Genomic DNA, 27,780 nt, shown 5'->3' with positions numbered 1-27,780 from the left:
GATATTATTGTTTTATTTTCATTCTATCGATCTAATAACAATGTTTCCACAAGACACGCCCTCATCATCAACCGTGTTGAAAATTGGACAGCTTTATTCATATTCACTTGTTTGTAGATTAATAACTTTACTATCACTACTTGGCCTTTACAAGTAATCTATTACTTACTTGATTGATCTGCGTTCTAATGAAGTAGTAAATAAGATGTAGCACAATTCTGAACATCAACAAATTAAATTAGTTAAATAACACGTAATCACTAGATAACTAATTATAAAACGTGGCAGACAAATATCACGAGAGAGAAAGCACCGCTGAAAACATGTCAGTGGATGTGTTTTCATTATGCTTTGTAATTTCCCGAAGCTAGAGTGAATAGCAAAACAAAGCCATCAAGACACGCTTGGCGACTCAGTATATCGTGCTCGTATATTACCGCAAATAATCGAATACTGAATTAAAACACAATATATTTGGTGTCTGGAAATTATGCTAACAAATTATTACTATTTATTAGTGAACGTGCTGAAGCTCTCCACAGAGCGAGTGTCGTTTGCTTTAACATTCCACGCATGCTCTAATGTACCTCCACTGGAAGTCTGATTGCCATGGCGATTGATTTCGGTACTAAAACATGTCAAAAATTATGTAACCATCTAGTCTTGAAATCAATACCTAACCTTTAAAACGTAGTAGATCTGAAGAAGACGGCAGATGCCTATTAGTGTGGGGGGCATAACAGGTACCACAAGACTGTTCGTACTGTCGAATTTTGACCTGGTCTGGGGTCCAATGGGGTCGCCCCGATACTCCAAAACTGTGTGGTTTGATTCCTTGTTGATTCCAAGAACCCCACGGTCGATGAAAAATTCCACATACTTGAGGATTACAATGAAAAAAAAAAACTTAATTTCTAAAACTAACAGTCTAATCATGCTTTTGACATTTTTAATGCTATTAAAGTAACTGCGCTACTTCTAAAATAACAAAAACTCTACATGAACTAGCGTGTCAAGTAAAGATATTTTTCGAGATCAAACTAGATTGATGCGTAAGCTTCCTAATGTAATTTAATTTAATAAACATTTCAATGCTTGTAGAAAGAAAAATCAATTATTTTTTTCTAGTTGTTATAACAAATAGTGTGTATTGATATTTTAAGAAAAATTCTAGGATGTAGGAAACTGAAACCTCCAAATTACAAGTTGTTGTTGATATACTGCTGCTAACCAGAAAACATTGTTAACATGTTGTTTTTAAAAAGAAAAAAAAACTGTTTAATTATCAGTATTGCAAATTCTGAAGTTTACAAAGGTAAATGTTAAATGGATTTTAATTATCAAATTAAACTTATTATTTATATTAAAGTTTTAAGATATAGCGAAATACCAACTAATACCTAGTGTCATTAGACGTAACAATTTTTTACTCTTATTTTTATACCATATTACTTAATGCTTCACTGTTTTATAACCATTAAGAAATATTTTAATTTACATTTTTAAAAATACTGCACATCATGATTGCTTTTTTGTAATTGTTGTTGTTTTCCTCTAAATCAGTTCTGTTTAGCGAAAACTGGGATATTTCCTAACGCGCTCCACAACTGTTAATACAGACACTTTCTTGAAAATATCAGATTAATACTTTTACCTGTACTAATCTGAGTTTCAGGCGAACCACTTCTTCGCTCTGGTTGTCTATGTCTGCTTTTAACCGAATACTTTCTCCGCAGCAATATGCTGACCGCTCGAGGGCGCTTCGAAGACTTACTACTCCTCGTTTACAACAGAGGCAACAGATGGAGCGTTTGTCGTGTCCAACCATAGGTTTCTAAATTATAAGTAAAACTTTCATAGGGGTATTTTGAAAATGAATTGGAAGACATCTTTCTAAGTTCAACTAAAACCTTATTACATATGTAATGTGGTAATACCGAGACTTTTGTTTTTCAATCGAAAACTTCTAAACATGAAGAATATAAAATCCTAGATGTATGCTTCTAGTATTATCAAATACGAATTTCGGGTACATGCCTAAATATTATTAACCTCGTGTTTAGTACATTAGTTTTATGCCAAAGTATCATAAATTGTAATTCCCAAACTTATTTCACAGTCATTAATTTAAAGTGTAATGCGATAATAATACGACATTTTGTACTTAGCTGTAGTGGAATGCCAGTTTATCTTGCACCTTGGAAATTATATGTTCGAAGATATATGTTAGAACTGTTCAATTACGTGATCTATTATTATCAAATTTTTAGCTGTTCAATGGCATTTAGCTTCCATAGTCCTCCTTTGGGATTCATTTTGATATGTGATGTTTTGTTACTTTTCTCATGCGCGAGAAGAGGTAATAAAAAGATACGCTTAAAATGCTTAGGTTAATCCACTACTCATTTATTATTTTTTCATGCTTGAAACTAAATTTCATCAACGCGGTTCCCATAAAATATTTATTCTAATTGCTTAACAATGTTCATAAATGTAAAGGTTTGTACCTGCTCGCCCCCAAGTGGCTCAACGGTATGTCACACACTAGAAACCGGGTTTCGATACCGGTGGTGGGTAGAGCACCGATATCCCATTATGTAGCTTAGTGCTTAATTCAAAACAACAACAAACTTGTACCTGCTCTTTAAACGCGTTAAGTATTCATAAACGAATACGAAAATAATTCGTTACTCGCGAGAACTTTCGTGTTATGGCGTCCGTACTCTATTTTAATTTTTTTTTTGATCGGAATAAGTTCTCGTAATGTAGTGTTCTAAAATGAGATGCATGTTATGAAAATCCCAAGTTTACTAAACAATCTCTAAAATGTATATTATAAAGATCTGAACAAGTAGGACCACTCACCTCCCCCACAAAAAAAGATTAATGTTTATACTTAAGCTAATATAAAAATAAATAAATCTATCATGCAACGAAATACCACTACTTATCTAACCTTGTATGACTATATTTCTAGAATCGCATGGAGTGACAAGCACGAACTCAGGCATTTATACGTGGCAGACTATAATATCGATTAGGTTATCGATGACCAATTACTCTACCTGCCGTCTCTTTTTTAACTCTTTGTGAACCTGACAATGGCCGAAGAAGGTCGAAACGTTGTTCGCTCCTCTACGTAAAATATTTTCTCAACCCAAACGAGCCGTTTTTACATAAATATATTTCTCTACAAGTGGGTTTTCTCGACATCACTGATTATCACACAAAGTGTTCGTACACCTGCGTCCCGAGTGATTTTTTGCTCATAACTTAAAAAAGTATTACGAGTAGGCTACTAGAAGTATGGTGTATTATAAATATGAAACTAACACACACCTACATAATTTTTTATGTAAATTAAACGACAAATAAACTGTTTATAAACAAATAACCAAAAATAGGAGGAGCAGGAAGTGTTCGTACAGCTCAGAACGTATGAAAAAAAACTTTATCCCCGTAAAATGTTTTTCAGTTTGGCAAATAAACTACATTAAACCATTCCAGAACTAAGCAGTGGGTTCATAATTTATCCAACAAAAAATTTACTTCCGGCAATTTAGCGCCGTCTCCGTCATTGTCTACTTGGTCATCATGGCGAACAGGAAACAACTGTCCAGTGATTTAAAAATCCAAATTATTGTAAAATACAAGTCTCATGTGTCTATTTCCGATATTGCTACACAACTTAATGTGCCAAAATCTACTGTTCAAAGCATAATTGTCAAGTTTAAGCTTACAGGATCAACTGCTAACCTCCCTCGTTCCGGACGCCTCACCAAAATTCCAGAGAGAACCAAGAGGAAGGTTCTCAGAGAAGTTAGTAGGAACCTTCGTTTAACACATAATGACATACAGAAACTGGTAAGGGAAATTGGCGTTGAAGTAAGCATCTCTACAGTTACGCACATGTTACAAAAAAAGGGTACGTTGATATATTAGCCACTTATATCAAGAATGATGCTCGGAACTTGCGGCTTGGGCGTCGTTTGATCTTTCAGCACGACAATGACCTTAAGCACACATCGAAATATGTGCAATCCTGGTTGCAAAGGAACCATATAAGCGTTCTGGAGTGGCCATTGCAATCACCCAATCTCAACCCAATTGAAAACGTTTGGCATGAGTTGAAGACCAGGGGTCATCAGCGTCATTCGAAAAACTTGCAAGAGTTGGAGTCTTTCTGTAAAGAAGAATGGAAGAAAATACCAGTCGAGTACTGTCAAATGATCATGGAGGGCTAGGAGGAGAGATTGCGCCAAGTAATTCACCTGAAAGGCTACACAACTGACCATTAAAGTAGACGCACGAACACTTTCTGCTCCTCCTATGTTTGGTTATTTGTTTATAAACAGTTTAATTGTCGTTCAATTTAAATAAAAATTTATGTAGATGTGTCTTAGTATAATATTTATAATATACTATACCTTCATTATCCTAATCGTGATACTTTATGAAAGTTATGTGGAAAAACTACTCACAACGCAGTGGTATGAACACTTTCGATCGTAGCTGTAAGTTAAGAAGTTCATTATTTGAGGAAAATAATTTACGAGTCACAGGAATTACTAGAGGAAAACCTTACAGTGTGTTGACTGACACTCGTTCTACAATTATAATTGTTTGGCTTTGTTTGGTAGTGAAACATTGGAAGTTGCTTCCAGCGATGAAGAAAGAAGATGGATTGATGCAAAAAGCAAGTGGACAAGAAAGATGGCATATTGGGTACTGAACTTCTTGAGGAGACGTGGATGTAAGGTTAGGTCAGATTCGAATAACTTCACAGTATACAGTACATGATCAGTAAATCTCTACGTATTATATGGAGTTTGCAATGTTAAATTCATGTTTATGATAGAGGGAGCTGCTAATCATGATAATGCGATAGTTTGGTTTGGTTTGTTTTGAATTTCGCGCATAGCTGCTCGAGGGCTATCTTCGCTAGACGTCCGTAATTTAGCAATGTAAGACTAGAGGAAAGGCAACTAGCCATCACCACCCACCGTCAACTCTTGGGATACTCTTTTACCAACGAATAGTGGGATTGTTTGTCGTTTTACGACGCTCCTACAGATAAAAGAGCGAGCATGTTTGGTGGGACGAGGATTCGGACCTGCGACCCTCAGATTACGGGTCGAGTGCCTTAACCACCTGGCCATGTCGGACCGATGCGATAGTCTAATATCTAAATTGGAGTGAATTATTTATAAACCCGAATAATCAGTAAAGTATTTGATAAGAAGTGAGTTAATTGTTCAGTAAGTGAATACCGAGTATTTGTTGGTCGATAGCAGATTGATCCAGTAATGTTATTCAATAAGGGTTAGTGTTTTAAACTAATCAATAAGTTATTCATCATTTGGTACTAATCAAAAAAATATTTCTCTTAAACATTATTAGTGTATTAGGACTATATTAATTTCTGAAGTTATGTTGAAAAACGTTCGTTTGTAAACGCAGGCCTAAAAGTTCCGTCAAAGAGAACCTACCCAGTAACAAACATTACTGGAGAAATATACTAATTCATTATGGCTATGCAGGACTACTCATTTCTTTTAGCAAATAATTAGAAACGCCTACCAAATGATAGAATACTTTACAACACTGGTGTAATAAGTGAAATTATACTGACGAAAATAACAGAGAGCTTTAATAAGATTCAACTTACAAAGTGACGACAACCCGATCATGACGCAAGATTGAAATATTATTAAAAATAATACACAATTAAGAGAAGGTCAAGTATATAGAAAATACAAATAAAGAGAAAAACAAAACAACAAAAAGAAGCCGACACTTAGAAGAACGAGATAGAAACAAAAATTAAAATAAAATCGTGAAGATATTTACAGAAAGTTAAACAAAGAACAAGAAAAATAGTCGGAGCAACAATCATCAAAGAACAACGACAGAACATGTTACACTATTATTAAAAACAATCATCAAAGAACAACGACAGAACATGTTAGACTATAATTAAAAACAATCATCAAAGAACAACGACAGAACATGTTACACTATTATTAAAAACAATCATCAAAGAACAACGACAGAACATGTTACACTATTATTAAAAACAATCATCAAAGAACAACGACAGAACATGTTAGACTATAACTAAAAGCAATCATCAAAGAACAACGACAGAACATGTTACACTATTATTAAAAACAATCATCAAAGAACAACGACAGAACATGTTACACTATTATTAACAACAATCATCAAATTATTTGATTGTCATTTCAATAAATTTTTATTGTGTTGTGTGTTGTGAGCCTTCATGACTCTTTCACGAGCACTGAATAATTTATTACCCCCCTCCCTTTAGCGTTGTAAATCTGAAGGCTTACTGCTGTCACTCTGGAGGACTTTATACAAGTGACAGTCAGACTGTACTATTCGGTCAAAATAGTGTTAGCAGTGGGTTCTGTTGGCTAGCTGTTTACCTTTTCCTCTAGTCTGTCATTTCAAAATTACGAACATTTTTTTTGTCTGTTTGAACTATGGGCAAAGCTTCACGATGGTTATCTTCGATAACCATTCCCAATCTAGCAGTGGAAGACTAGAAGAAAAGCAGTCAGTTATCACCACCCACCTCCAACTCTTGGGCTACTCTTTTACCAACAAATAGTAGAACTGAACGTCACATTATAGCACCCACATGGGTGAAAGGGCTAGCATAACGCGAACGCTCTAATCGCCCGGCTGTGTCGGGTCAGCTATGTATTACGAGGCAATCCGAAATCAAACAAGCCTTTCTATTAAATTGTTTGTTATGTTTTACAGCAAAGCTATACAATAAGCTATCTACACTCTGTCCAGCACGCGGTATTGAACCCCTATTTTTTGTGTTTCATGTCCGTAAACATATTGCTGATCCACTGAGGAACATTACCTTACATTACATTACAGTTCTGAACTGTTTGTTGGTGTGCTAGAATTTTATCAGTAGTCTCGCATGAAAATAAAAATATGATATCATGCACATTGAATATTGTCACTTTTACATGCTTATTTTTATGTTGTCCACTGTGGGAAAGTGGTAAGTCCTCGGATTTACTATGTTCGGCGGACACAGCCTATAGTCTAATGTGACTTTTGTATAATATGTGACAGATTTGCTATAATGTATTTATTTTGATATTGATGCTTGTTTCAGTTAAATATATATTTCGAAATGCATGTAACTTATACCGCTAAATGTCTATTTCGAAATTTCCGCCCATTCAATAAATTTCTAGGAGATTATTGAGTGTAAGAATCAACAATGTATACATGTATGTAAATACCAGCATTGTTGCTTTCGCTGAAATTTCTGAAAACTATATTCTCACATTTATAAACCAATGCGACACAGCAAAGGACAGTATATATTGTTGGTTTGCTGCAATAAACCTCAGAAGTTATAACTGTGATTAACAGTTATTATGCGGGAAGCTACAGATACTTGACTAGGAACGTTTATAGATTTCGATATTCGTGGTGGGCAGAGCAAAGATAACCCACTGTGCAGCGTTGTGTTTAATTCCAAACAATCAATCAATCAAAACTTCAACGGTGAAAAACTCACGCGCGATCAGTGAAGAGCTAGATAGCTACCCGTTAAGTGAATTGTACCAATATCAACTTGAACTTAATTCATTCATCATAAACCATCGATAAAATATTCAGTTCTGGACCAGATAGAAGACTCATTATTGTTTGTAACTTTGTAAAACTTTTGTATATAAATCATTATTTGTAATAACCGTTATTATAAAATGTATCATTAATTGCATATTAAAATACATTTGTGCTAAAAACGAAAACTGTTTGTATCAATCTTGTTGGCAAATATAATAAATTTGATACATCTCTACATTTAATTAACATCTAAATCCAAATTACAGTTTAACCCAATTTCAAGCTATTTTAAATCGCAATACGTAACCTAATAAATTGAAGGCTCGTCCGGGATAAATTATAATGCTTAACAAATACAATATACACATACATTTTCTGTTATAGTCCTATCCTGGCCTGGAGGTTTGGGCGCTCGATTTGCAATATGTGTGACACAGATTCGAATCTCATTTCCGAACATACTCATCCTTTCAGCTGTAGGAGTGTTATAAGTGAAGGTCAATATCACTATTTGCTGATAAAGAGTAGCTCAAGAGTTGGCAGTAGGTGGTGCTGATCTGATGCCTTCCCTCTAATCTATCACTTCTAAACTAGGAATGATTTTAGATAGCTCTTTAGTAGCTTTTGGGAAAATTAAAAAAAGACCGAACCAAACCACACTCACAAGCAAAGGCTAATGGAACCAAACATGACATACACGCACAGGTACCACAGATAAGTGCTATAACGGGTTTATTTTCAGGTACTGGCCTCCTATAAAAGTAATTGGAAATAATGAGAAGCTTGATCAGTACCTTAAAGCTTCTGGAAATCATGGCAGGAAACAAGTATAATTTTCATTGATTGCGGGTTTTCACTTCAGAAAAATATACTATTGATAGAGATTTTAAAAAGAATCGATAATGAAGATGAAAAGAACAGTACACCGAGATTGTATCAGACTTTATAATCAATCCCCAAAAACATGTTAGAAAAATTAGAATATCTTAGAGATCAGTTGTCTTTGTTGTGGAGGACCCAATATGTATTGACTGGTTAAGTGATGATGTTCTGTTGAGTGTAAGCACCTATTATAAAACAACAGAGAGACAAGAGGTGCAGGACCGGCATCGTCTCCTTTCACAGAAACTTGTGGTAATGGAAATTACAGTGTCAGACAAAAGTATGTAACCAGTTCCATCAGAGTGAACATGAAAGAGGGTGATAGGAGATGTAACTCCAAGAACAGTTCTTATAAAGTACGATGAATTTCCTTTATAATAATATACACTTCTAATTGTAAAAGAGGCAGAAATCAGTATCTATAAGGGATCTGACAATATAAAAAGATTGCAAAGGTACCTTTAAGAAACTTTTTGTTGTAGCTTTGATAGTTTTCGATGGCTTTGAAAGTAAACGTTTATATAATATTACCACTGCCACTACAGAGTTTATTTGAAATACTGATATCCTTTTGACAAATACTGTAAACTATGAAGATTTTCTTTTAAAAAGTGTCATTGTTATAGATTTCCTCTCCAATTTTTAAAGTTTACATTTCCAAACTTTGCTGGTGAATATGCCTTCTTTAACATGTTCAGATAAACACAGTGGTTTACCAAACTAAAATTTCAAACCGGTTAGAAACCAGACTGTAGATTATAATAGTTAAAATAATAAAAAGAAGAAAAACAGTAAAACTGTTAATAGTAAATAGTGAATTAATTAAAAACATACCAACAAATGTCTAACAGAGCTAATTGATACACCCTATTATACATTTTAGAGCTCAACAGTATGGAGTTTCAAGCCTTCCAAACTACTGAGAAAGACAAATACAGTGCAGATTGGAATATGAATAACGGCGTCCCCCCAAACAGTAAGTATTCAGCATCTACCCTTCAAGAAAATTAAATAAGAGATGGATAACATCTAGATTGGGCTTAACGAAGAGGGTTGCAAAAGTCACAAACTTTCTGATATAAATGACTGTTCATTAAGGTTCTAGATCCGTAAATCATGAGGGGATCTGTTTCACACACTTCATTTCAACTCTAAACATGAAGTCGAAGCTCAACGAAATCTACCCGATGGCTGTTATATGTAAACTGTTATATGTAAACTCCGAAACTCATAACAGTTACACATTCCAGAAATGCGCGTGGTTTAAGGTACTCTAAATTCTTTGTTGTGATGTAATTCAGCTTCATTAAGCTAAAACGTTGAGTGGAATGTTGACATGCATTCCATAATGCAAATAATTTTAATGGTATGTTAACAAAATTAGTTATTTTAATTAAACATGCACTTAATTTCTTAATTGGTAGGGTTTATGAAAACGTAAGTTTAAGAAGCAATTTTAAAGATGTAGAATTCAAGCGTAATAAAACAGTGCCTAAATTTCAGTCATAACCATCAAACTGGCTATTTCAAATTTTGCATAGAACCTCAAAAGTATTTGACAGTGAGAAAATTTCTATATATATTCTTTTAAACTTGTTTCTTCTGAACAAACATGCTCAATTTCAATTACCGCTAAACAGGTTTTATTTTTTAAATAACCAAATGCTTTTACTTTAGAAATTGACACTTTGCAGGATACTTAATTACAAGAAAAGTACATCAAGTGTTATGCAGTTTCTCGTCAACAGCGTTAAACTTCTACAACAATAAGTATGGTTGAAGTTTACAATTTTATGTAGTGTTCTATATGCCAACAAATCTAACCTTTGTTATTGTTATTTTTTAATTTCAGAATTTGTAAATGGATCGCAGAATTTTGGCACAAAGCTAAGAACTATTTCTAATTGAAATTAGAATTGTTCTATACGGTATAAAGGGACACATTGTCAGTAGCCTAGAAGCCGAGAAAGTTATATTGGCATTTGGTAAAACAACTTTTCTCTTGGTGATTATGGTAAGTTTTGTTATTATTTATCACACTTTGCTTGTGATATCCTATGAATAAATGACTTATTTATTAATCACAACAACTTAATTCCATTTTTAGAGTCAGTGAAATAAACACAAAATTAAAAAGACAGATTTAAACATTCATTTGTTTTCTACATTTCATCAAATTACTGAGCGTGCACGTTACTCCTACTTCGCAAAATAAAATTACTTAGTTGAAAAAGTCATTTCGGGTCAAAATCACTAACGTATTATGTTCAAGTAAAACATTAAACAAGTCTAGAGTTCAGTTATGTTTGGACCATTTGTCTTACTTATTATTTATTATTATTATTTAATTAAACAAGAGAGAATCCTCAATAGCCACGGCATTTGAAATTCTTTTAGGCATGATTAGAGTAAATTAATCTATGAGACTTTTTTCCTTCTGTTAGCTATATTTTTTGAGCGCAAACAATATCAAGCTTGTGATACGTGTATACTCAATCCGATTTTGTTGGATACCAATATACCATATACCAAGGTCTTCACCAGCCTACTCTTGAATTGAAATTATTTTAAGCAGAATTAATCTATGATACATAGAACGTGGTCAAATACATCAATCAAAAAATCAAAGAGTTTAGCCTTCTGAGTTCAAAACTCTATTAGATCTCAAATTATTCAAGAAATGAGGTAGCTATGTGCTTCCCGGCATGGCCAGGTGGGTTAAGGCGTTCGACTCGTAATCTAAGGGTCGGGGATTCGCATCCCCATCGCATCAAACATGCTCGCCCTTTCAGCCGTGGGTGCATTATAATGTGACGGTCAATTCCACTATTCGTTGGTAAAAGAGTAGCCCAAGAGTTAGCGGTGGGTGGTGATGACTAGATGCTTTCCCTCTAGTTTTACACTGCTAAATTAGGGACGGCTAACGCAGATTGCCCTCGTGTGGCTTTGCTCGAAATTCAAAACAAACAAACAAAGCTATGTGCTAAACATTTGTACTTCATCTTAAAAAACTCAGAGTAATTCTATGAGCTGTTATGCCGCGGCTAAAATAAGTGTAAAGTTCTTATCTTTTACAAAATCATAATCCACAATTCTAGATCTTTTAGTACAATTGTACAAACCATTTTCAGAGAATTTCTCACCGTCCCTATGACCTTTTTTAATAATAAAATAAAGGAAAAAATTGTACTTCTGATTACAGATATAACTTGTAAAAGAATTATGTTTAAAACAACATGGTTTGTGTTATGTAGAACATAAATGTCGCACTTTAAAGGCTACAAGTTCAAGTTAGAAACAAAACACAAATATAATGATTGATGTACAGATTTTGTGTCGACTTTTGCACAGTTTACACACACATAATACAAAATAATTTTGTAACACAACAATGCATTCAAATACAAACAGCTTTAAAGAATAAACAACACGTCATATAAGTTGCTAGAAAACATAAAAACCTTTGTTTATATCGCTGCACTAACAAATTATGTTATAGCTCACACAAGTCCGTGGCTGGGGAAACAATTTCTATCTTTGTAAAAAAAAAAAACTTTTATACATTACGATACCTCTTTTTAAAATTACAGTATCCATAAAACAAATAATATGAAAAAAGCAGTAAAATTATGATTAAATAAACTCAAAAACAAGACTTCAGACATAAATATACTTCAGATTGAATAATCATTTTTTTTAAATTCCGAAATTATCGGGTTTCTTTAACAATCGTGAATTAGTGTCGATAACGTCATAATCACAGGCACAAAAAACAGAATGCCTAAATGACGTCATTGTGTCCAAGTAGGGATCAGAAAGTGTATGGATTCCGTAGCTCGCTAAGTGTCCATAGAAAAACAATTCACTAAAACGTGAAAACCTAAACTTTGACCATTTCAGAATACTCACACAGACTTACATAAATGGTTATCTGTGCATAGCGAAAACTAATTTTGAACTGGTATTCTAGAGGAAAGACAAACTAATCAACAGTATATTCATAGTCAACTACTGTCCGAAACTGACTGTCACTCTTATAGCGTACACAGGGCTCCAACGTGAAGAGAGCTATTTTGCGACAACGAGCAGTGAAATACAAACTACTGAACTTACAATTCGACCACACTAACTTCTCAGCCACACCTGACAAAAATCTGAAGGTTATCCAATATAAGAATGGCGGGTGGTATGAGAATTACGGCCCTTTTTACATAGAACAAAAAGTGGGGCATTACGAAACGATTCCATATTTTTTCATATTACAGTTGATTCTTATACCTAAGCCTAAATCCTGTGTATAGATAACATGTATCATGGTGTATGTTTACAAAGAACACAACAATGTTTCTAAATCCCGTGTATAGATAAGATGTGTCAAAATGCATGTTTAAAAGGAAATAGCAACGCTCCTAAATCCCGTGTATAGATAATGTGTCATGAAGTCTGCTTACAACAGTCACAACTTTCCTAAATCGCGGTACCCGCATATACAGATGAGGTGTGTCAGTTTTTACTGAAGAATTTAATCAACAAAACACACTAATTAGTTTTGTTTTTTACGTAACCCGTAGCGAAGTTAAATCCAGTAAGTTTATCTTTCAGACTTAATAAAAAAAAACTATTTCTTTTTCCCTGTAGTAAGTCTAGATTACAAAACCTAATTTAGTGTAACCCAATTTAATGTAAAAACTGGTCCTACGTGTACAAATAATCTTTAAAGCGAAACGCCCATACAGTTATTTCTGTTTACCTGCATGAAGACTGTTACTATGGAAACCTTGATTCTACGCAAGTATCTGCTCACGCCTTCATATAGCTAGGGACCACCTGGAAGTTATATTGGCACTTATCTGATGCATGCTTCTATGTTCTGCATGAGTGCTATTTTGTCACTAGATTGTTTTATCTGTCTTTGCCACGTCTATTCCATTCGCTTCATCTTCGGTTGTCATGACAACTGACGTGCTTATTACGAACAAAGTAAAATTGTGATAAACCTGGTTCTAGTCAGAAGATAGAAGTTAATATTCACTAGATTAAAAAAAAAAGGAAGACAAACTTTTATTAAAAATTCTCAATTGAGCTACCCTGTTTTTTAGAAATCTTTTTTTCTCTCACAGTATGACTTCAATTCTAAAAAACTGTTTTTAGAATTGAAGTTATTTAAAGAGAAGACAAACAATAAGCTGTGAATAATTAACAGCACTGTAAACTCCCGTTGTAGCAACAAGCCCTAATGCCTTTTATCGATAAACAGTAGTTTTATCAAATGTTAAAGGTCTACCGAAATTTTAAATAGCTTTCAAGAGTTATTTAAAATAAATTGTTTATGTAATTTTAAACTCCTGTGTTTCCAGTGGCATAGCAGTAAGTCTGCAGATTTATAACGCTAGACACTGGATTATGATATCAATGGTAGCTTTTTACTTAACTACAAAGAAACAAAAACGATTAAAGCGTTGAAAATATTTGTGTGCATAAATACATTGTTTAAGATAAACTTACATGCAAAAGAAGACTTATAGCTGCTTATCTAGTCTATTGTTTCTATTGGATCATAAACAAAGCTGCGAACAAAAACATTATTATAGTTTTCTATAATTCTCTACATTAGAGATAACGACTGATATGAAGTGTCACAATGAAAAGTTACATATATTCTACACAAAAATTTAAACAATGAGTTTGTGTTTATACATTATTGCTGTTAAGCTTATACATAATTCAACAGGGTCGTTAACATTAGCCCAGTTTTATTTCCAATTAAACTTAAGGTGAACATAATTTCAATAACAAACTAATAAGTATTATAACTGATAAAGAAACTGAACAAACAGCTAGACATTCGTAATAACGAGAAACCCCAAGTAAAAATGTATTCTCAAAACGGCTGTTATGAGTATTAGCATTTTAATTAAAATAAAGTGCAGAACAATATTTCGACCTTCTTTGGTCAACTTTAAGATGACCTATAAAGGTCGAAACGTTATTCTGTACTTTATTTTAATTAAAGTGCTAATATCCATACCAGCTGTCTTGAAAATACATTTAAACGGTTAGACAGCAACAAATTAAGAATAACATCACAGTACGTGTGTTAATGTGGGGTACTGAGGATTAACGTAAGTACGCATTTGCCTCATCCTCTCAATAACTGGAGATTCGTAGAACTAGTATGAAGAGGACAAATTGGTTTGATGATATATGCAAGGAAAAAGACAAGACATTTTTCTCATGGCAAACAAATTTCGTTCTTTCTGCTGATCGTTTGGTTGGACTATTGTGTTGTTGTGCAAATTTAATTACGGAACAAATTGTACCAAGACAAAAATTGAATAAGATAAAACTGAAAGTCAAGAGAAATTAAATAAAATATGGTAAACACGAGAGCAGAAAATGAAATACTTAAGATAAGATAGCTACGATGATTCACAAACTCATTTTGACTCTTTCAAAACGGAAATAAATTTGAGTAAAAACAGCAAAATTATCTAATAGTCCACGTTATCTCTGTAGCTCAAAACTGGATCACAGGTTTCTGGAATACACCTCCGCAGTCGGACAGCGATATGTCTTTGGGCTTACAATACTAGAAACTGGCTTTTGATACCTGCAATGGGCAGAGCACAAAAACATATTGTGTAGCTTTAGGCTTAACACCAAACAAACATAGGTTTCTGGAAATACGTCTGCTCCATACGACAGTTGAAATATCGTCAGACAATGGACTCTCTGTACTCTGCCCATCACGAGTATCGAAACCCAGATTCTAGCGTTGCAAGTCCGCAGACATGCGGCTGTACCACTGGGAGGGGGGTGCGAGGTGAGGTAGAGCACCATACATACTACCTTGTGGGAGAGTAAATAGTTTCTGTTACAGAAAGTAACACCTGAGGCTGAATTTAGCGCGTAACACCTTGACCATATCTAATTATGCTCCACTTTAGAACTTTAGGACACGTATTTTTTATAATTCGGAATTATACACTATAAAAGAGTGGCATATGTGATACTTACATACAGTATGTAAAAATACAGAAAGCTTTCCAAAGCTTTTATACATAGGTGACAAAATACCAAATCTCGCTGTTGTGGAAATAACAAAGGCTGAGTTGGCAATGTACAAAATGTGCTATTCATGACTGAGTTTACTATCAGTGGAAGAGATTTTTCTAATATCAGGAGTAAAAACTGTAGTACTTACCAAATATTGTTCCTCCATGCAATCGATATGTGGACCTATAATTGTGAAATATTTCATGCCCTGAGGGGAAGAGGCATACGGAATGTCCAGTGTTACTTTGACGTAATAACGGACAGTACAATGACGAGCCTCGAAACTACATGGGAGGCTACTTTCTGGAAGTTGGAACCTAAATGGAAAGGAGTGGTGACCTCTGGTCAAAATAGGAACGATACCATCCAGCTTTTCTGAAAAACATATAACAAAATAATTATTTACCTTCAGTTACAAACTGGGAGAAATATCTAAAATAGTAACTGTCCACGAGGCTAGGATTTCTTTAAATAAATGAAATGCCAACGAATTTAGATAAACACTACGAATAGTTTACACGTACATATTCTGAGTAAGATAATTTCTGGTATTTTATGTTTAAGGGTCTCTTTAAAACATAATGTGCTTTGCAGAAATGGTAAAATATCTTCGGTTCAATATACGCTATTGAGTGTGATATTTCTTAAGGCGTAAATATAAGGAAGAAAATAATATACTATAGTAATATTACAAAAAATAACATACACATTAAAGATTACATCAACATTGACGTATTTTGCAATTTCGTTCTTTTTATCGTATCCGGTAATAACTTACACGAAACCTACTTATCTATCTATTCATTAGTTTCTCTCTTTCTTCGAAAATCAGGTCTGACATGACCAGGTGGTTAGAGCACTTAACCCGCAATCTGAGGGTCAAGGAATGGAATCCACATCCCACCAAATATGTTTGCCCTTTCAGCCGTGTGGCTTATAATGTCATGGTCAATCCTGCTATTCGTTGATAAAAAGGGTAGATGGGGACGACTAGCTGCCTTTCTTCTAATCTTACAATACTAAATTAAGAACAACTAGCACAGATAGCCCACATGTCGCTTTGTGCGAAATTCAGATCAATAGCCATTCCCAAAACTCTTAAAATCTGTTTGTCGTTTAGTCTAACCACATCTTTCTTAAGACTTAGATTACCATTATTGATTATCTGTTAGTTGGCTGTTTTATGTCTTTTTTGTGTTTTTGTTCGTCGTTCTATATTAGGGAAGAGCAACTACTTTCTCTCTTTATGTCTAAGCTTCGTCTGTTAAACAATGCGAGTCTGGGTTACTTTAACACGAGGATTTTAGCTAGTGGTTCATGGTTCATGAAAGGGCTTCAGCAGATCCGTGAACCGGGGGCAAAAAATGAGAAGAGAATCTATAGCTTCCGAATTAAATTCTGAAAGAGGGTTCGTGACCCAAAAAATGGTTAAGAAACACTAACATATCTAAACAATACCCCAAAGAACAGCAGCCTACGAGGTCTGTTCAAAAAATACGTGGACTGACGTCATAAAACAAAATGTACTTTATTTAGAAGTTACAGGTCTGGGACCCCTTCAAAATACTCTCCTCCCCAACGCACACACTTGTCCCAACGGTGTTTCCACTTGTTGAAACAGTCCTGGTACGCTTCTTTTGTAATGTCCTCCAGCTCCTTCGTCGCATTTGCCTTAATCTCGGGAATCGTCTCAAATCTTCTTCCTTTCAAGGGTCTTTTGAGTTTGGGGAACAAGAAAAAATCGCAAGGAGCAAGGTCAGGTGAGTAGGGGGGTGGGGAAGAACAGTGATCGAGTGTTTGGCCAAAAACTCACGAGTTCTGAGGGCTGAATTTCGCAGCAACACGGTGCATCTTCAATTTTTCGGTCAAAATCTCGTAACAAGATCCAACTGATATCCCACACTCTTCAGCAAGCTCCCTGACAGTCAGACGTCGATTTTCTCGCACCAGGGTGTTGATTTTGTCGACGTGTGGGTCGTCAGTTGACGTGGAAGGACGTCTAGGACGCTCATTATCATCAATGGACTGTCGACCATCCTTAAAACGTTCATGCCACTTGAAACATGCCGTACGCTTCATAGCAACATCACCGTAAGCCGTGTTAAGCATAGCAAAAGTTTCAGTCGCAGATTTTACAAGTTTAACACAAAATTTCACAGCAAGTCGTTGCTCCTTCAGGTCATTCATTCTGAAATCCGCCAAACGAAAAAATCGCACTTCACTTAAAACCGCGTAGCTAATACACAAATGAAGATATCTGCAATCGGGAAATGGCGTCGTAATCAGCTGATCTGTGTGAACCTAGCGACACCAAGTGGATTCCCCTGGAACCAACTGGAGCCGCGCAATTCAAACAGTCCGCGTATTTTTTGAACAGCCCTCGTATATGGCTGACTTAGAACGTCTGCTGTCCTTGAACCTCTGTTTATAGCAATAACCAATTTTTTATGCACCTAAAATAATACATGAGCCTTTACTACTTCTGACTTAATAAGCACGTGAGCTTCCTTCAAAAAACAACGCAATTTCAGAATAAAAAATTGTCTACAATTAAAGAGTTTATTCATTTAATTTTGCGCAAAGCTACTTAAAGTGTATGTATGCTAACCGTTCCTAATTTAGAAGTGACAAAAGAAAAGTATCTAGTCAGAAGCACTCACGGTCAACTTTTGGGCTACTCTTTTATCAAGGTAATATAAGATTACCCCCACATTATAAAACTTTACGACTGAAAGGGAGAGCATGTTCGGTGACAGGTTTCGAACTGTAGATCTACAGCTTCCAAGTAAAGAGCCATTATAATCAGGCTACGTTTAAGTTTTTCATTGAAACCTAATGTTCAAGATATAACTGTATTTCTTTCCTTTTCTTCTGCTCGTTCTTTCAAAGTTAAAATCAATCGACTTATCTTTTGTGACATGTTTTGTTTTCTAACTGGTGTCTCACATTTTTCATTTCATTAGAATTTCATGACTTGTATATCAGTAAGTTTGTAAAGTATTTGTAAAAAAACAAATAATGAGTACTAAAAGCTTTCACAAAATACGTTGTATTTTTAACATATATAACATATATTATTGAGGAAACAGTAGATTAACAATACTATAAAAAACGTGAACACTAGTGAGCTACAATGCCAAATAAGGAAGATATAAGTTTGAGGCTCCTTGCACAAGTTAGCTAAAGCCATATTCCGTGTCTCGATCTTGAGGCAAAACAATTTACAACTATAGACTCTAGTGCCAGACAACATGGTATACTGAGATAAAACGTTTAATTGTTTAGAAAAAGCTCCTAACAAAATGAAGCAATGTGACCAAAAACAGTTAATGGGACCAATTAATCTTAGTGAAGAGATCTGAGTTACACGGTTGGTGTCTGTGTTAATTGTCTTGGATTATTTCGTCAAAGATATTAGATAATGAACAGAAATAAGTTCTGTAAGGACCAATAACAAGATGGAATTTGGTTTCATTCTGGTGTGTATGTGTTTTTCTTATAGTAAAGCCACATTGGGCTATCTGCTCTGTCCATCGAGAGGAATCAAACCACTGATTTTAGCCTCGTAAATCCGTAGACTTACTGATGTCCCATTACCCACTTGTGGATGGAACATCCCAATTGTACCAATTGAGTTAAAAGAACTACTTTTAAAAGTAGATCTGCTAAACTTCTTGGATAATCGGAAAAACACTAAAAATTACTTCGTTTCTCCAACTACAAATTCACTTCTCCGCACTTATGAAGTTGCTCCAGGGAATTGCTCTGACTTCTGAAGTTGGAAGATGGCAGTAATCCAGAAGCTACAGAAAGTCCGCCACACAAACTCCTTGTAAGTATGATATTTTTGATTTAGTCTAACAGTGTTTCACTTAAGGTTGAAAAATGTATAAAAAATAAAAAGAGGAAAGTGAATAACATTAATTGCACTAAAGAAGTAACAGGTTTTATATCACTTACAGTGGAACTACTGAAATATACCTTAGAAGAATTGTTATACCGATTATAACCGAGAGAAATTTTCGTGTTAACATAGTTGATAACTAATGTTGCGTCTTTGTCGATGGACATAATAGAAGGTCTTAATAACGGATATCTACATCATCAATAAAAATAATCCAATGATTTAAAGTTCGTATTATTTCAAGAAAACCTTGAGAGATTTGATATAAATGAAATGCTTAATGATGTATAATAAATAAGTTATTTGATTGTATTTATTTGTCTCTTTGTGTGAGTTCTTTACTCAACACATAACTCTCCTCGAGTTCGTGGCTTGTATGCTTCGGTCACGGAAGCACGACCTAAAATTAAATTAAATTCCTTTGTAACTAGTGTAACATTAAACCCAACGACTAAGCCCACGAGTTGTCCACCCGCCCGTAACATTTTTTATCTCTCTATCTTTCCTTCAAGTACTTTTTCCAAGCATCATAGTATGGTTTGGAATATTGTTCTGACCACAGTTCAAAGCCAGAGTCAATTAAATGCCATTCATTAGATAATGAACAACGAATCGCGATGTTATGACGCTGCTCTATTTTTGTAATACCATCAATATCTTCCATCTTATATTTTACATATAAGGTTACAAATATAATATAATAATTTAACTGATATTTCTCACTGCCACCACACCGAAGTTCATTCTTTGTTTTATTCGTCCATTGTTTATTTGTTTGTTTGTTGAGCACAGAGCTTCACAATTAAATATCTCTGTTGTGCCCATTGGGGTGATCGGAACTTAGATACTTTAGCGTCATAAGTCCTTATTCTTACCGCTGAACCATCAGGGGATCTGTATGTCCGTAGCACACTGTTCTATTCGTTCATCTAACTTTTGTGATCCTTCGTCCGTGTTAACACTTCCCAGAATATCCAAATGTCTGACTTTCCGGAAGTTATCGCATGAGTGTTCTTCCGAGCGAAACTGAAAGATGGCCCTTTCAAGACTATCCTAGTAAGTACGTTTCTTCAAACGTTGAAATTTTTTTTTCCAAACATATCTGAATGAATACACAAGCGACAAAGTGTTCTCATGACAACATATTACGTTGTGTTAAGTATAAAAACGTTATCTAAATCATTTATGATTATTGTAATATATAAGACATAAAGCCTATGAAAATTTGTTAAGGAGCATGTATCCGTGACGTTTCCAAAAATATTTTTGTTTGTATGTACATAATAACGAAATATTATATAAACTATAAACATACACGTGCAAAGGATAAAACACAAAATAGTTGTTTTAGTTTATCTTCCTGAATAACTAATAAGCCAGCGTAAGTCTTAGCGTGTTACATCAGAGGCTGAACTTCTATGTTGACAAGATGCAATTTCCTGTTTCGTAAACTGAGTTATCTTAATTGTGATCAACACAATTCCTACTTAAAACCACTGTTGTTGATTTTTAGAATTTCGTTTCTTATTCGGTGGGCTGAGCAGATAGCCCTTTGTGGCTTTGCTATAAGAAAAACACCCACCCACCCTTCGTTTCTTATACTTGGCAGTTACCGAGATGTTGCGCAAAGTTTTAATGAAAGCGAAGCCACATCGGGCTATCTGCTTATTCCACCGAGAAGAATCAGGGGTTTGCTATAAGAAAAACACAAATATAAACATTAGAGGGGGACTTTAATGAAAGTAAAACACATACGTTATTTTATGATCGGTAAGTCGTGTCGGTGACTATAAGTAAGGTTTGATGAAATTAATTCAGGTTTCGTATTGAATGGAAAAATAAAAGTTAAAACACAATACCCTAACATTTCTATATTCTGCTACTCTATTCATTTATGGCGTGTGTACAGATAAACAGTGCAAGAAATGTGGTAAAATTATGATTTTTATGCATATCGGCAATCTAAAATTAGTTGTATCTGTTACTAAAGCTATATAATGTTTTCATATGTTAGTTTGTTTAACATGATCAGCCGGTGGGTCAGCGGTAAGTTTGTGGACTTACCACGCTAAAATACGAGGTAGGTTCTTCTCGGTGGACAGAACGCAGAGAGCATACTGTGTAGCTTTGCATTATAAACAAGAAAACCGTCAGCTTGATGCTGAAGCACAGATATTACAAAGAGAGTTAAATATGTTCACAATTATTTTAATGTTGGGTCTTATTTTAATGCCGAAATTTTAAGGAAACATTTAGAAAATAGATTGGAATAGTCTGTTAAGTATTCTTCCTTCTGATGAAGAAAAAATATCTAAATCGTATTTTCCGACTGTTTAATCACGAAAAATCTAAAACAATTACAGCTTTTTATCCCCTTGAGAACTGTTTGAATTTAGTATTTGATTAACTCTGTATAAACTAACTAGATAAAGTTTAATCAGATAAATATTTAATTTGTTCAAGACACAAGTTTAATTTCAGCTTGTAATTTTTTCTGTGTGAAACGTTTAAAATACGTCTTAAGTGTCAGTAAACTCAGGCAATAAATAGCTTTTTTAGCGACATCACTTTATAGAATTACACAACTCACTTAAAATAAGATATAATTCGTAACAGAAAAAAGTCTGTTTCTGATAGTTATACTCTAAACTTTCGGTAAAAGAAAACTTGTTTGCAATGTACAGAAGATTGAGCACGTTATATTAAAGTGATTTTGATAAGCAACTCAGAAAGTCACGTGACAAATACAGTTGCTATAAGGTCGCGGTGGAACCACATTTTTTACCATTGTCTGACGTTTTCTTAAGTAGTATGATATCACAATAAACTTATCGTTTCTGGAAAGGGTATGTAACAACTCTTTCCTCTAAAAATATTCATACAAGTATCATATCATAAAAGTAGTTTAAGAACAGGGATTTAAAATTTCTAAAACAGGGCACTCTTTTCACATAATGACGTTAGAAAACAACGGAAGACGGATCAATGAGAAACACAGGACCATACAGAAAGAGACTTGTAGAAAAAGTCGGAGCACAACCTAGATAACCAAGTTGCGGTGTATGGTGATAGTTGAGAATCCATGTACACAAGTTTCATATTCAAAGTCGTTTTAATATAGAATACAAAATTCTGTATTCAGTCTGTAGGGGAAGTAAAACCCGCTATAATGAAATTTCTTTCCTAACAAAATAAATTATCATTTTCTCACGCACTTAAAAAAAAGAGAAAATGTTGCAACAATTTTAAAAACAGTGAACAATAATCAGCGACGATCTTCGATTAATGATAATTTGTTTCAAACAAATGCGCATATATTTATACGGACCTTTGCCCCAGATGACAGATCTACTGTCCAGAAAAACTTGGTCATCTTTTATCGTCCTTCGATCTCCGCTGACTACTACCTTCCACTCAGCATGCGCTGTGCCTCGCAGTAGTACACGGATAGCTGAAACATAGCAAAATAGCAATTTAAACATCCACATCTGTAAAATTCTCGATTCTTTCTTTAAGCACACAAAAAAACTACTGTAAAATGTGTTAACAAAACGTTCCCGAAACTTTACCAAAACATATTTTCATTAAAACAATAATAAATACTTCTAAATTTGTTTGTTTGTTTTGAATTTTTGCTCAAAGCTACATAAGGGCTATCTGCGCTAGCCTTTCCTAATTTAGCAGTGTAAGACTAGAGGGAAGGCAGCTAGTCTTCACCACCCACCGCCAACTCTTGGGCTATTCTTTAACCAATGAATAGTGGGCTTGACTGTCACATTATAACGCTCCCACGACTGAAAGGGCGAGCATGTTTGTTGCGACGGGGATTCGAACCCGCGACCCTCATATTACGAGTCCAACTCCTTAACCCACTACTTTCTACTCATACTAATTAATAACGTAATTAATGATAAAATAACTGGGAGTTTTTAAGCTTTATTCATTAATAACACAAACCTGCAATGGTTTTATTGTCTTGAAATCTTTGCATGTTTTACAGTAATTCCTGTAGGTTGAATCAGAAAATATCCATTTCTCTCCATGAGGTACAGATTTTTCACAAACGTCATAAGCACTTTTACATAAGTGAATCATTCTCAATGAAATATGATCGCATTTGGTTATGCTTAACATGTTAACAACCGCTTGCTATAGGTTTATTTAGACATAAAAATCTTATCGATTGTCCTGTAATTCATGAGAAACACACCACTGGTATATAAATGGTTTACAGACCGCATGACATGTCATTTCTTAATAGTACTTATTTGTGCGTGCACTGTGGCAAGAAGAGGTTGTGTAAATGAACCAAATATATTCTGCTACACTTGTGATAAATTAATTATAAAGAAACAAAGGCACAACGGCACGGCATGGCCAGGTGGTTAAGGCACTCGATTCGCAATCCGAGGGTCGCGGGTTCGAATCCCCGTCACATAAAACATGCTCGCCCTTTCAGCCGTGGGGGCGTTATAATGTACGATCAAACCCACTATTCGTTGATAAAAGAGTAACCCAAGAGTTGGCGGTGGGTGGTGATGACTAGCTGTCTTCCCTCTAGTCTTACACTGCTTGATTAGGGACGGCTAGCACAAATAGCCCGTGTGTAGCTTTGCGCGAAATTGAAAACAAACCAAACCAAAAGCAAAATATTACAGAATTCGTCAAAAGAAAAAAGCGCAAAGTTCCACAGTGGGTTATCTGTTCTGCGCTCACCACAAGTATTGAAACCCGAATTTTATGGTTATAAACCATCAGACTTTCCGCTGACTTACTGAGGGCATATTGAATGGTAAAACGCCATCAATAATTCTGGTTCGTGGTTGTATTTTTATCAAATCGTAGTTTGTTGATTAAAGTTCTAATATAACATTGAAATACCCTTTATGAAATACTTCAATTCATTTGCAGTTTCTTTAAATACCCTGTTTTCTTTTGATCGCGTAATTATTTTTGTACAAAATGATCTTAACCACATAAGGGCTAACGTCCCAATTTCGGGATGGAATTTTAAATTCTTATAAATTAAAACCCTGTAAGTGAATTGTTTTAAAGTTTTCAGATAACGCTGATATCGCATTGCTTTACATAGATGTGCAGGCAAATTAAGATTTATTTACAATTTCATTAACCACTACACATTCAAATTTTGTTCATATTTGCATATTTGACTTGACATCACTGTTTTGTGCCCAGTTCCTTGTTTGATGCCGTAAAGAATTATTGCAATTTTTTATTTCAGATGGTGTTTTCATATCAGGTCATCCCTTAAGTGATGTTCGATTTTAGGTTCAGGAAAAGAGAAAGGCTTTCAAAAGCTTTTAATTTTATTTAACCAATAATATATGTTCCATTATTATTAATTACTTCCTGCCAACGATTCACAAGCTTCTGAATGCCACTTCTATAAAATTCTTGAGGTTTGGAAGAAAAGAATGTAGAGAGGGTTGTTTTGATATCTTCATGTGTTTCAAGCTTTTTTGCATCAAGATGATTCTGCTAACTTCGGAATATATGGCAATCAGATGAGGCAAGGCCTGGAGAACAAGGAAAATGTGGAAGTTTTTTCCAGTCTAGCTTTTCAGTCTTTGCAGATGTGATTATTGTGGTATGGGGCCGTGCATTATCCTGGTATAACACAACACCTTTACGATTGATCAAAGCAGGCCTCTTTTCTTTCAGTGCAGCATTCATGCGCTCTAACTGTTGACAATAAAAGTCTTATGTAATCGTTACGCTGAGTGGCAGCAACTCAAAGTGGATCCCACCAACAATATCCCACCAAATGCCTAACAAGACTTTTCTAGGGCAAAGGTCCATTTTGGGCTGTGCTCTAGTCAGTTTACCCACACTGAGCCATTGTCTGTGGCGCTTAACATTATTACTAAATATCCATTTTTCATCTCCAGTCACTAGCCTATCCAAAAAAGGTGAGTTACGTTCACGAGAGTTGCTCTGAGGTTGGCTTCTGTCAAATCATGGGGGACCCATTTTCCAAGATTTGACACCTTTTTAAGCTGTTACAAATGACAGTGAACTGTCTGTTGAATGCGTTGAATTAAGCTTCTGTGCTAGATCTTCAACTCTTACAGCATAATCTTCATAAAGTGCAACAAACAGCAAGTCATCATTAAACTCAACAGAACGACCTGAACGTAGCGCATCACTTAAACTGTAGTCACCTGAACTAAACTTCTGAAACCACCTTTTCTTTCGTTCAGAGACTCCACACCATAAACACCTTGAATGTTTCGTGTAGTTTCTGTTGCACTACTGCCTTTTTTAAACTCATAAAGCATTACATACCTAATGTGCTCCTCAGACACATCCATCTTCATAAGGGTTTATTTGATTAATGTTCTGATAAAGTGGAGTTGGACTAGTTTCTTTTATTTGTCTGAACAAAGAACAAGGACAGAAATGATGATGCACTTTCTATAGTAAATTTTCGGAAATTACTTATGGGATGACCTGATATTATATGACATCTCTGAAGCTAAACGCATACGCAAAATAATCGATTTTATTTCAAATAGTTCTGGGCCTTCATGCATTAGTGTTGTTTATATTGTTTCATGTATATACACTGCTGGCCAAAATCTTAAGGCCAATGAACATAAAGAAAAAATATCCATTTTGCGTTGTTAGACTCAACCACTTATTTGAGTAAAGTTTCGAAAGATGAAAATAAAAGGGAAAATAAAAATAAAAAACTTTTTTAGCATTTAATAGGAAAAATGTGAACACTATGAAATTATCCTAAATACTAGCAGGTCAAAAGTTTAAGACCATATAAAAAGAAGTCCTAAAGAGGGTAGGAAATGCCCAACGAGAGATCTCAGCTCCACGGCCGTCATTGCGAATAACTTTAAACATTCGCTTTGGCATGGTCGATATAAGCGTTTGCAGAAGGCTGGCTGGAATGTTATTCCAAGTGATGAAGATGGCTTCACGAAGATCATGCACTATTTGGAATTGACGTCTATTTCTATAGACTTCCCTTGCCATCCACCCGCAAACATTTTCGATGGGGTTCAGTTCGGGCGAATACGCTGAATGGTCCGAATGAATCACGTTATTCACCATGAAAAAGTCCTTTGTCCTGCGGCCATTGTGGATTGCAGCGTTGTTCTGCTGAAAGATTCAGTCATTTCCACACAAGCGAGGGCCTTCAGTAAATAAGGATGCTCTCTCCAACATGCCAATGCAGCCAGATGCTGTTTGACGTCCCTGTATAACCTTAAGCTCCATTGTTCCATCGAAGGAGAAAACACTCCAGATCATGATGGAACCTCCTCCACTATGTTGTGTAGAAAATGTCTCTGGTGGAATATCCTTATCGTTCAAGTAACGTTAAAAGCTATTTGGGCCATCCAGGTTAAATTTATTCTCATCAGAGAACAAAACCTTCTTTAACTGAGCTGTTTCGTGGTGTGGAAGGAGACGTTTACGGTTTTTAAAGCCTTTCTCTCGTAGATGCCGTCTCATTGTTCTTGAGCTGCATTCTGCGTCCGTAAGGACCTTAATCTGGCTCAACGATCGGCTGGTATCTTGCTGGACAACCCGTCGAATTCTCCTGCTCAACGCCGGCGATATTTTCTTGGACCGACCATTTGAAATTCTCGTTCCGTATCCCTCAGGGCCTTTTAAAAAATTTGCAACAGCAGTTTTACTTCGCCCAATCTCACCAGCGATGGCACGTTGAGAGAGACGTTGCTTTTGCAGCTCGACAATTCTGTCACGTTCAAACTCTGTCAACTTTTTAGCCTTTGTCATGTTTTTACCCGCTGTAACACAGGAGATATCAATGGGAGATGTTGACAATGCTAATGCTTGAACGCAAATGACTAAATTTCGTTACGTGTTTACCAATTAACCCTTTGTTTCAGTATGGTTTTAAACTTTTTACCAGCCAGTATTTATGCTAATTTCATAGTGTTCACATTTTCCCTATTAAATGCTAAAAAAATTTTATTTTTATTTTCCATTTTCTTATTTTCATCTTTCGAAGCTCTACTCAAATAAGTGGTTGAGTCTAACAACGCAAAATGGATATTTTTTCTTTATGTTCATTGGCCTTAAGAATTTTGCCAACAGTGTATATATTCTCAAATGAATAAAATTTTCTCTTTTTCGTTGCAGTTTTCTTTACCAAATCCTGTACATAACTTAAGTTCCTGGAAGAAATTTCAGACAGTATTTTTATGTTTATATGACGCCTCTAAAGCTAAACATACATACACACATACAAATAGAAGTTTCAACAACAACAACAAAAATAGTTCTGAGCTTTAGTGGGTTAATTTTTTTCT

The 27,780-nt window shown here is 35.0% G+C and overlaps 1 protein-coding gene across 2 annotated transcripts in view; it reads right to left on the bottom strand.

Moving 5' to 3' along the window:
• The window catches only part of LOC143249331 (arrestin domain-containing protein 2-like), a 93,480-nt gene that overhangs the window by 9,189 nt on the left and 56,511 nt on the right, over positions 1 to 27,780 (bottom strand). For both annotated transcript variants that reach the window (XM_076498978.1, XM_076498977.1), the window contains 4 exons: positions 22,797 to 22,919; positions 15,713 to 15,939; positions 1,655 to 1,834; positions 682 to 879 (listed from right to left, as the gene is read on the bottom strand). In XM_076498978.1, coding sequence (XP_076355093.1) covers positions 682 to 879; positions 1,655 to 1,834; positions 15,713 to 15,939; positions 22,797 to 22,919 — 728 coding nt within the window. The remainder of the gene's footprint in view (positions 1 to 681; positions 880 to 1,654; positions 1,835 to 15,712; positions 15,940 to 22,796; positions 22,920 to 27,780) is intronic.

The sequence above is a fragment of the Tachypleus tridentatus genome, chromosome 4 (assembly GCF_004210375.1).
Source record: "Tachypleus tridentatus isolate NWPU-2018 chromosome 4, ASM421037v1, whole genome shotgun sequence".
Lineage (NCBI taxonomy): Eukaryota > Metazoa > Arthropoda > Merostomata > Xiphosura > Limulidae > Tachypleus > Tachypleus tridentatus.
The sequence above is the reverse complement of the archived record's forward strand: the minus strand, read 5'-3'. Positions and strand labels throughout refer to the sequence as shown.